The 12,106-nt window shown below is 44.1% G+C and overlaps 1 protein-coding gene across 6 annotated transcripts in view; it reads right to left on the bottom strand.

Moving 5' to 3' along the window:
* PNPLA6 (patatin like phospholipase domain containing 6) overlaps positions 1 to 12,106 on the bottom strand; it is a 324,399-nt gene that overhangs the window by 229,630 nt on the left and 82,663 nt on the right. For all 6 annotated transcript variants that reach the window (XM_069231657.1, XM_069231658.1, XM_069231659.1 and 3 more), the window contains one exon: positions 1,195 to 1,283. In XM_069231657.1, coding sequence (XP_069087758.1) covers positions 1,195 to 1,283 — 89 coding nt within the window. The remainder of the gene's footprint in view (positions 1 to 1,194; positions 1,284 to 12,106) is intronic.

A 12,106-nucleotide genomic window follows, 5' to 3' on the forward strand; every position in this document is an offset into this window, starting at 1 on the left:
TCTCCTACATTTAAACAAACAAAAGAAATGTTTTGTAACTGTATCTACCAGTGAACAATACAACTAGAGGTTCTACAAGAGTAACTGAAAGGCAACAAATACTGGGCTTTAGAAAGAATATATAAAACAAAACCTATGAAGTGAAAAAATCAGATTCATCGAGAACAGCCTTCCCAACATGACTTCCACCACTAATCTCAAACGACAACTAATTGACCAAACTCTTCTTTTTTTGTATTCCCCAGACTGTACAAGATGACAATTCCCCCATCAAAGTCTGTTTTACCTTTTAATAAAATACAATAACAATCTGTTGTTTATGTTATTATTAACAACAAGATAAATCAAGTTTATTGAGCCTGTAAGGACTCAGAGTTTGCAGAATATGTATCCACCAACATTTACAATATCTGGAAGAATAAATGTGCTCGCGTGTAATTACATTCAATAAAATGTCTTTGAAAACACAATATGGAATCTTAAGAGAAAATTGTACATTTGTGACCTGTAATTCACACTTTGGCCAGTCTTTACGTCTGCCCCACATACATTTTCCGTAAATAACATTACTGGAACGTCATGTAGTCTTCAGATCTTAATGGCTTTACTAGATTTGATGATGGAGTCAATACTGAACTACAATCCCTGCAACCTAAAAAGGAATACATTCCCTTTTGCAGTATCAGTAGAAATCCTCTCTTACTAAATTTAGTTTCCCTATTGATACGTATATCCTCAAATTCCTTTTGTGGTTATCTACCAAGGGTGTATTGGGAAATACTTCTCTTAACAAATTAGTTTATAAGATAGCATCATTTCATAATGTACTGCAAAGTTTGGTTACAATATTATACAGCTGCACAGTTTGTCTAATATGGAACAGTATGAACTTAAGTTGAACAACTGATTTTTGCTTTTAAACTGTAACGTCTCTCCTCATAAAATTTGTCTTATTTGTACCACAGTGTTGAAGGATAGATTTTGAATAATCTGAAACATTTCTCACCATTTACTTTGGACAAACTTGATACTTTGTTACTCACAACAAACAACAAATCACAAAAAGCTGGACACAACAAAAAACAAAATTGCCGTCCAGGCTGCATTTGAACAAAGACCACCTTTTACACCACAAAGGATTGTAAGGCATGGTCACGAGATGAAGTACCATGGCTTTCACTATACCATACTTACTTTTTGGCAATGCTCAGCATCTTCTGTTTCTTCTTCAATTTGGGCCTTGCTGCTGTGGTTTCTACCAGGGAGGATGTGGACTGTGATACCTGTAACAAAGTTCTTATCATTAACACTGGCATTGGCACAGACCGTAAGGACAGTCTCTCGATTGTCTGAGAGTGGCACATTGCATGTATGATTTGTCACCAGGAACCGTTACTCACTATATACTAGCATGTGGCAAAAATGGAGAATCACTGAAGAGTAGCCATGGAATATGAGGTTTAAGTGCACTGTAATGGTGTAACCCCAGGTTACATAGTGTGATGATGTATTATCAAGGTAAATTTGTTTTGTCTCAGGAATGGATTAAGTTACTTACTCTGTAAAAAACCCGTTTGCTGCTGCAGTAGTGCTGCAGATTCAGATGGTCTGCATACTTCTGCCATCTAGTGTTGGGTACGGAGTGCTGTAAATTGTCTTTCTTCTTCAGAGTCATGGATCGGGTAACTCCTCTCAGTGATGTTACGCATGGGCATCGACCCCTTTGTTAAATTGTTTTCCCCCAGGCAGGTGGGAAAGAATTATAAGGATGGAAAGTATAGATAAAGATGTCCATGCAAGAAATGAATAGATATATACGAATATATTCCGACAGCGGAAAGAAAACAATCTAACAAAGGAATCGATGCCCATGCGAAATTGACAGAGGAGGACTCACTCGATCCCGTGACTCCAGAAAAGACTTCTTTGAAGAAAAACAACTTGTAACACTACGGGCCCAACACTAGATGTCGGACCCAATGCACAGCATGTGTATCTGCAGCTACACATGCCATCGAACATATATGGACAATGTCACCTACACAGTGTACAACTGTTCGTGGCATGAGACGCTGCAGATTCACATGCTGTGCATTATCCTGCCATCTAGTGTTGGGCTCGGAGTGTTACAAGTTTTTTTCTTCGAAGAAGTCTTTTCAAGTCACGAGACCGAGGGACTCCTCCCTTTCGGCTCCATTGCGCATGGGAGTCGACTCCATCTTAGACTGTTTTCCCCGCAGAGGGTGAGGTAGGAGTTGTGAATATACTAGATGTGCCCATGCAATGGAGTAGGTATGTATGTACATAATGTGTATTAAAATAATATTTAGTTACAAATTTACAATTTTCATTCAACTAATAACGGCTACAGGCTCCCGGGGAGGTGGGAGGGCGCATGTGAATCTGCAGCATATCATGCCACGAACAGAAGTACACTGGGTAAGTGACATTTTCCGTTCGGTGGCATGTGTAGCTGCAGATGCACATGCTGTGCATAGACTAATAAGCAGTAATCTCCCCAAAATGCGGTGGCTTAGCCTGTAGGAGTTGAAGTTGTCTGAAATAATGTTCTTAATACAGCCTGTCCTACTGTGGCTTGTTGCGTTGCTAACACATCTACACAGTAATGCTTAGTGAATGTATGAGGCGTAGACCAGGTGGCTGCCTTACAAATTTCTGTCATAGGTATATTCCCCAGAAAAGCCATTGTGGCGCCTTTTTTCCTAGTGGAATGTGCTCTTGGTGTAATAGGTAGATCTCTTTTTGCTTTAATATAGCAAGTTTGAATACATTTAACCATCCATCTGGCGATGCCTTGTTTGGATATAGGATTACCTGCATGAGGTTTTTGGAAGGCTACGAACAATTGTTTTGTTTTACAAAATTGTTTTGTTCTGTCAATGTAATACATTAGTGCTCTCTTTATGTCTAATGTATGTAAGGCTCTTTCGGCTACTGAGTCTGGTTGTGGAAAGAAGACTGGGAGTTCCACTGTTTGGTTTAGGTGGAATTGTGATATGACCTTTGGTATAAATTTGGGATTTGTACGGAGAACCACTTTATGTTTATGTATTTGTATAAAGGGTTCTTGAATAGTAGAAGCTTGTATCTCACTTACTCTTCTAAGTGATGTGATAGCTATTAGAAAGGCTACTTTCCAAGTTAAGTATTGCATCTCACAAGAGTGCATGGGTTCAAATGGTGGTCCCATGAGTCGTGTTAATACAATATTAAGGTTCCACGAAGGTACTGGTGGTGTCCTTGGGGGTATGATTCTTTTTATTCCCTCCCTAAATGCTTTGATGACTGGGATTCTAAAAAGCGATGTTGTATGTGTAATCTGCAGATAGTCAGATATTGCAGTGAGATGTATTTTAATGGAAGAGAATGCTAGATTAGACTTTTGTAAGTGTTATAAGTAGCTTACAATGTCCTTTGTGGAACCATGTAGTGGTTGAATCTGATTAGTGTGGAAGTAGTAAACAAATCTTTTCCATTTGTTTGCGTAACAATGTCTTGTCGTAGGTTTTCTAGCTTGTTTAATGACCTCCATATATTCTTGTGTAAGGTTTAAATGTCCAGATTCTAAGACTTCAGGAGCCAGATTGCTAGAATGAGCGATGCTGGATTCGGGTGTCTGATCTGTTGTTTGTGTTGTGTTAACAGATCTGGTCTGTTCGGTAATTTGATGTGAGGTACAACTGATAAGTCCAACAGTGTTGTGTACCACGGTTGGCGAGCCCAGGTTGGTGCTATGAGTATTAGTTTGAGTTTGTTTTGACTTAGTTTGTTGACCAGATAAGGAATGAGTGGGAGAGGGGGAAAAGCGTAAGCAAATATCCCTGACCAACTGATCCATAACGCATTGCCCTTGGATTGAGGGTGTGGGTACCTGGACGCGAAGTTTTGGCATTTTGCGTTTTCTTTTGTTGCAAATAGGTCTATTTTTGGTGTTCCCCAGCGTAGGAAGTGATCCTGTAAGATCTGGGGATGAATTTCCCATTCGTAACTTTGCTGGTGATCTCGACTGAGATTGTCGGCTAACTGGTTCTGAATGCCTGGGATGTATTGTGCTATCAGGCGAATGTGATTGTGAATTGCCCAATGCCAATTTTTTTGTGCTAAGAGACACAGTTGTGACGAGTGTGTCCCTCCTTGTTTGTTGAGATAATACATTGTTGTCATGTTGTCGGTTTTGACAAGAATGTGTTTGTGGGCTACTAGTGGTTAAAATGCTTTTAATGCTAGAAACACTGCTAGCAGTTCCAAATGATTTATGTGAAGTTGTTTTTGTTGATTGTCCCATTGACCCTGTATGCTGTGCTTGGTGAGGTGTGCTCCCCACCCCATCATGGAAGCATCTGTTGTGATCACATCTTGAGGCACTGGGTCTGGGAATGGCCGCCCTTGGTTTAAATTTATAGGGTTCCACCACTGAAGCGAGAAGTGTGTCTGGCGGTCTATCAACACTAGATCTTGAAGTTGACCCTGTGCTTGTGTCCATTGTTTTGCTAGGCACTGTTGTAAGGGCTGCATGTGTAATCTTGCGTTTGGGACAATGACTATGCATGAAGACATCATGCCTAGAAGTTTCATTACAGACCTTACTAGGTAGTGTTGGTCTGACTGTATGCTTAATGTTATATTTTGGAACGCTTGACCCTTTGTGGACTTGGAGTGGCAATTGCTTTTTGTGTGTTGAGTGTTGCTCCCAAGTATTGTTGTATTTGGGATGGCTGCAGATGTGATTTCTGGTAATTTATAGAGAACCCTAGTTTGTGTAGAGTTTCTATAACGTATTGCGTGAGAAGAAGACACTGTTGTCGAGTGTTGGTTTTTATTAGCCAGTATTCTAAGCATGGGAATACGTGCATGTGCTGTCTTCTTATGTGAGCGGCTACTACTGCAAGGCATTTTGTGAATACCCTTGGGGCTGTTGTGATCCCAAACGGTAACACTTTGAATTGATAGTGTACGCCGTGTATCACAAACCTTAAGTATATTCTGTGAGAAGGATGGATGGGTACGTGAAAGTACGCATCCTTGAGATCCAATGTTGACATGTAGTCCTCCTTTTTTAGTAAGGGAACCACGTCTTGAAGTGTTACCATGTGGAAGTGTTCTGACTTGATGAAGAGATTCAGGGTTCTGAGGTCTAAGATGGGTCTTAACGTTTTGTCCTTCTCTGGAATTAGGAAATATAGTGAGTAGACGCCTGTTCCTTTCTGATGGTTGGGTACTAACTCTATTGCTTGTTTTTGTAATAGTGCTTGGACCTCTATTTGTAATAGGTCTAAGTGTTGTTTGGACATATTGTGTGCCCTTGGGGGCACATCTGGTGGGAAATTTGTGAATTCTATGCAATAACCATGTTGGATAATGGCTAGGACCCATGCGTCCGTGGTAATGTGTGTCCAGTTCTGATAGTATGCGGTAAGTCTCCCCCCCCACTGGTGTTAAGTGTTGGGGTTTTGTGACATTGGAGTCACTGTTTGGTTTGGCTTGTTTTAGGTGTCTGGAACTTTCTCCTTCCTCTTGGGAATTGTCCTCCTCTATATGAGCCACAAAACCCTCCCCTCTGGTATTGTGCCTGATAGGTGGGTCTGGTTTGCGAGGTGGAAGGCTCTGGTGTTTGCATTTGAAAACTAAATTGTGGCTTTCTAAATGTGCCTCTGCCCTGTGGGGAGTAGAGCGCGCCCATGGCTTTGCCCATGTCTGTGTCTTTCTTTAACTTTTCAATTGCTGTGTCCACTTCCGGCCCAAACTATTGTTCTTGGTTAAAAGGCATGTTCAACACAGCTTGTTGGATTTCTGGCTTGAATCTGGAGCTTCTTAACCATGCATGCCTGTGAATGGTTTCCGCAGTGTTGACCGTTCGTGCTGGCGCGTCTGCAGAGTCTAATGTGGACCTTATCTGGTTGTTGGATATTGCTTGTCCTTCTTCCCCAACCTGCTGGGCACGTTTCTGGTGTTCTTTGGGCAAGTGTTGTATAATGTGTTGCATCTCGTCCCAGTGTGCCCTATCGTAGCAAGTAAGTAGGGCTTGCGAATTAGCGATCCGCCATTGGTTGGCTGCCTGTGCTGCCACTCGTTTGCCCGCTACGTCAAACTTTCTACTCTCTTTGTCAGGCGTTGGAGCGTCTCCTGACGATTGAGAGTTTGCCCTCTTTCTTGCTGCTCCTACAACCACTGAGTCCGGTGTAAGTTGCTGTGTTATAAACACAGGATCCGTTGGGGGAGGCTTGTACTTCTTCTCCACCTTCTTCTCCACCTTAGGCGTGATAGCCCTTCCTTTAACTGGCTCCTGGAATACCTGTTTTGCATGTTTGAGCATACCCGGGAGCATTGGCAGACTCTGGTAGGAAGCGTGGGTGGATGCCAAGGTGTTGAACAGGAAATCATCCTCTATTGGCTCAGAATGCATTGCTACATTGTGGAACGTAGCTGCCCTGGATAGTACCTGCGTATATGCAGTACTGTCCTCTGGAGGTGAAGGCTTTGTTGGGTAACAATCCGGACTGTTATCTGATACTGGTGCATCATACAAGTCCCATGCATCAGGATCATCCTGTGTCATCCCTGTATGCGTAGGTGACTGCATTGGAGGTGTTCCCACCGGAGACAGCTGTGGTGAGTGTAGTGGGGAAGGTTGTGGAGAAAACCTTGGTGGTGGGGATTTTTCTCTGGCCACCTTCGCCTTCGGCTGCATTTCTGTCTCCTGAAATGCCAGTTTTCTTTTGGTTTTAATTGGAGGAAGTGTTTGTATTTTTCCAGTCTCTTTCTGGATATGCAACCTCCTTTACGTATGGTCTGGTTCATCCATACTTATTTCCTGCTCAAATCTGTGTCTTTCATGCATTTGGCTGGAAAGTCCTTGCTCTTCTGTGTAAGAGCTCCTTTTCGGCTCCGAAGCCGCTTTCTTCGGTACCAATGTTTCCGATAAAGTCTTTTTCGGCTCCGACAATATTTTTCTCACCTTCGATGAGTCGAACTCTCGATGTCGAGATCGTTCGGTGCCGGAATCTCGACCGGAGTCAGAAGTCTTCAGCAAATCTTTGGCCTTTTTCAGTGCCGATGTTTGGTCACCTTCTTTTCGATGGGTTAAGCCATGGCCTGCTGGCGGTGGCATCCCCTTGGCCTTAAAGATCTTTGTGTGAGTTTTGGATGGGGCAGTTTTACTCACTGTTCTCTGCATCGTCGAGGGTCGCTCACTTTCGGATTCGTCAGAGTCCGTCCCCTGGATGGAAATTCTTTCCTCCTCTCCGACATAGAGTTGTTCTCTCGGTGTTGACGCCATTTGCAGTCTTCTCGCTCGTCGATCACGTAGGGTCTTTTTAGATCGAAACGCTCGACAAATCTCACAAGTATCCTCCCTGTGTTCTGGTGATAAACACAGATTACAGACCAGGTGTTGGTCTGTATAAGGATACTTCGAGTGGCACTTCAGACAGAAGCGGGTCCGGTCCATTAGTCTTCGACGATGGATGTGGTCGGGCCGACCAGGCCCCGCTGAAGAACGGAAGCCCCGAAGGGCCGCCGGAGCGCTTCTGCAATCGGTGCTGATACAATAACACTAAACCGGTACCGAACAAGAACAATACCGCTGATTTTTCGATATTTAGCTAACTTTCCCAATTCAAAATACGGAGCGAAGAGGAACACGTCCGAATTCAATGGCGGAAAGAAAACAATCTAAGATGGAGTCGACGCCCATGCGCAATGGAGCCGAAAGGGAGGAGCCCCTCGGTCTCGTGACTCGAAAAGACTTCTTCGAAGAAAAACAACTTGTAACACTTCGAGTCAAACACTAGATGGCTGGATAATGCACAGCATGTGTATCTGCAGCTACACATGCCACCGAACATATAGTAATGTAACTGCAACCGCCACCTGCGCCTAGGGAAGAGGCATGTGAATTTACAGCACTACTTGCCACGAACAGATGCTTACAGGGTAAGTAACATAATTCGTTCAATGGCATGTGTGGTTGTAGATACACATGTTCTGCATAGACTGTAAAGCAGTACCTCCATAAAAGCAGTGGCTAGCCTGTAGTTGACTGGAAAAGTGTTTGTAGCACAGACTGACCTACATTGGCTTGTTGGCATGCTAGCACATCCACACAGTAGTGTTTTGTGAATGTGTGCGGTGTAGGTCATGTAGCTGACTTACAAATGTCAGCTCTAGGCATGTTTCAGAGAAAGGTCATAATAGCACGTTTTTTCCTAGTAAAACGTGCTCTAGGAGTAACATGCAATGGTCTCCTGGCTTTAGCATAAATCTGTATACATTTAACTATCCATCTAGCTATGCCAGATTTGGATATTGGACTGCCTCTATGAGGTGGCGAAAAGGCCACAAAGAGCTGTTTAGTTCTCCTAAGTTCTTCGGCTCTGTCAATTTAAAACATGAGTGCTTTCTTAACATCTAGAGTGTGGAGATCTCTTTCTGCAACAAATTTAGGTTGCAGAAAGAAGACGGGTAGTTCAATGGACTGGTTTTTGTGAAACTGAGAAACCACTTTAGGTACAAACTTAAGGTTAGTGAGAAGGACTATATTATCCCTATGAATCTGGAAGTAAGGTTATTTCAAGCTAAGTGCCTGGAGCTCACTGACACGCCTGAGTGATGGGACGGCAACTAAGAAAGCTACCTTCTGTTAAAGGTATTGGAGTGGAAATGAACAGAATGGTTCACAAAAAGTACTCATGAGTCTGGCAAGCACAATGTTCAGGATCCACAATGGTGAAGATGGGGGAACCCTAGGTGGTATGACCCCGTTTAAGGCCTTCCATGAAAGCCTTAATGACTGGGATTCTGAACAAGGAAATACGTTATCTGTTCTGTAGATATGCAGCTATAGATGTAAGATGTAGGTAAATGGAAGTGTAGGCTGGATTTGCTTTTTGTAAATGGAGCATAATAAACAATCTCTTAAACAGTAGCTTTCTTGGGGTCAATATGGTTGGGTTGACAGTAGCAAACAAAACATTTCCATTTTGCAGCATAACAGGCTCTAATTGTGGGTCTATGGACTTCCCTGAGAATTTCCTTATACTCTGCAAGAATGCTTAAGTAACCAAACTATGACCTCAGGAGTCCTATCGCAAGGTTAAGTGACCTGGCATCTGGATGTCTGATTTGTCCTGGATTGTGAGTGAGAAGGTCCAGTCTGTTGGGGAGATTCTCATGGGGGACTACTGAGAAGTCCACAAATGACTGACGTGCCCAAGTGGGAGCTACAAGGATCATAGTGAAAGAAGTTTGCCTGATCCTCTGAACCAGAAATAGAATGAGAGGTGGAAAAATATAGCCAAATATCCCTGACCAATTCCTCCATAAAGCATTGCCCATGGATAGAGGGCGTGGATACCTGGAGGCATTTTGTATTTTCTGCTGTGGTGAAAAGGTCTATTTGAGGAGTTCCCCGTTTAGCAAAGTATGATTGAAGGACTTGTGATTGGAGTTTCCACTCGTGGACTTGTTGCTCCATCCTGATGAGAAGGTCTGCTAAGTTGTAGTCTGTCCCAGGGAGATTCTCTGCCACCGGATGAATGTGGGGGTGGAGGGCCCAATTCCATATTGTCTTAACAACAGGCAGGTAATGGTCCTTACTGTGTAAGTATGGTTCTCCTGGAATTAAGGGAGAAGAGTCTCAAAGTTCTGGACAAGAGCCAGGAAGTTCCTAAGGACTTCCCCATGGCAATTGTCCATGCTGATGACATCATTTTCCCACTGAGCCCTCAATCGTCCCATCTTATCAGGTGAGTTATTAGCCAGGTCGGGGTATGCCAACACTAGCTTCGCATTCAGGACCGTTCTTAGATAAGGTTGTACCTGAAGGACCTGAAGAAGCTGAAGTTGAGATCTGGAAATGTAGAGAGTGAAACCCAGGTGTGAAGGGGGTCCACTGTCAACTGAATGTGTTGTTGGCACTGGAGTGATATACTGGCTTTGTTGAGCCAGTCGTCTAGGTAAGGGAACACATGGCTGTTTTGACTTCTGAGGTGTGCGGCAACTACTGCTAAACATTTTGGTTTGAGTTTGGGGGCGGTAGGAACTCTGAATGGAAGCACCTTGAACTGGTAGTGTGGGCTTGCAATGATGAACCTTAAGTATTTTCGATGTGCAGGGTGAATTGGAATGTGAAACTAGGCGTCCTTTAGATCTAGGGCTGGCATAAAGTCATCTTGCTGTAGGAGTGGAATGATGTCCTGAAGGGTAACCATGTGGAAATGTTCTGAGAGGACGTATTTGTTTATTGGTCTGAGATTGAGTAATAACCCTGAGAGAGCTGTCCTTTCTGTGGCTAAGGTGGTACAGAAAGTCAGAAAGTACACTCCTGTCCCTTGGTATTGTAGTGGAACCGGCTCTACGGCCCCTTTGAAAAGAAGTGTCCAATGGCATATTAAGGACTGCCTGCTCGACTTCTGGTTTAAAAACAGGAGCAAAGCAGCCAAGCATGCCTCCAGAGAAGGACGCTGGTATTGATGCCACATGCTGCTATTCAGCAGCATCCAGGGCGCAGCAAACTGAATTAATTGAAATGACCTGCCCCTCTGTGACTATCTGCTGCCCTCTCTTACGCTGCTCATCTGGTAAGATCTGGAGGGGCTCCTCAATTTCATACCAGTGAGCCCGGTCGTACCGGGCTAACAAGACTTGTGAGTTGGCGATACCACAGTGGTTTACGGCCTGTGCTATGACTCTCTTTCCAGCAGCGTTGATCCTTTGGCTCTACTTTTCCTGGGGGGGGGGGGGGGGGGGGGAGGGGGGTCCCCCCCCGGCCTTGCAATTGTTTCGCATACGAGCTGTGTTGGCTACAATATAGTCAGGAGGAACTTGAGACCTCATGTAGAGTGGGTCTGAAGAAGCTGGTTTGTATTTCTTATGCACTCTTGGTGTGATAACACTAAAGCGGACAGGCTCCCTAAAGATCTTGTCTGCGTGGCGAAGCATTCCAGAGAGCTCTAGGAAATACTGAATGTCCCTGTGGGTGGTAGTGAGTGTATCAAACAGGAAACCTTGCTCTATGGGGTCTTTATACAGCTCCATGCTGTAGAAAGATGTTGTCCCAGTTACCACCAGCTGGTATGAGATAGTGTCTTCAGGTGGTGAGGGGCATGCAGGGTAGAGGTCAGGGTAATTAAAGGGGATAGTGTCAGGATCATAAGCATCCCAAGGGTTTGGGTCCTCTTGAGGCCCACCTAAATCCCCTGTAGAAAACAGAGGAGAACCCTGAGGAGTGTAATCTCCCAGTGTGGGTGAAGTGGGAGAATGAGGATGGGATACAGGTGGAAGTAAAAAGGGAGGTGGAGGAGGTGGGGAAGGAAGAGGTGGAGGAAGAGGTGCCAGAGAAGATCTATGTGGTGGACTAGTAGCCTTATCCTGGTTCCTCTTTTTGGCTGGCAGAGGAACGGCCAAAGCCTCCTGGAAAGAAGTTTCAGTTTGAGAAGAGAAGAAGAGGAAGGCGTGGCAATAATACGTCCTATAACCTCCTGTATTTGGAGGAGATGGTGACGAGCATTCATGGTTCCCAGTATGCGCTCCACTGGAGAAGGGGTAGTGGAAGACTGACCTGAGTCTTTATGTTCCGATGATTTCGGCTCCAATGTTTTCAGCACCGAAGGATTCGGTCAGTGCAGTTTGGTCTGCATCGAAGTGGATGCTGATGGTTTTCGGGTTGGCACCGAGGGTCAAATCGAAACAGAGACTATTTCTTTTCTTTTTTTTATACCTCTTTTTATTGAAAAGACAGATTTATACAGCATGGTTACAAGAATCGACTGACATTATAGTCTCATAGACCAATGAAGCATTGCATAACAGAATAAAGTTCACCAGTAGGATACAAGTGGCACTTTTAAGGCCTAGTCACATTTAGAAAGATCATATGTACCATATTGATAACGAATCCCCTAGGTTACTTCTCCCAAGGCTTTCTGCAAAATTAGCCCCGATACTCCTCCCAAGCTCCCCATATTTTTCTCCTTTTCTGGGGGCAACCCAGTCCCTCGTAGATTACCCGCTCTGCCCTCATGCACAAATCTAGGTCCATCTACCATTCCGCTATGTTGGGGGGGGATTGGCTTGCCCCAGGCTCTTG

This window comes from Pleurodeles waltl, chromosome 4_2 (genome assembly GCF_031143425.1).
Source record: "Pleurodeles waltl isolate 20211129_DDA chromosome 4_2, aPleWal1.hap1.20221129, whole genome shotgun sequence".
NCBI classification, from domain to species: domain Eukaryota; kingdom Metazoa; phylum Chordata; class Amphibia; order Caudata; family Salamandridae; genus Pleurodeles; species Pleurodeles waltl.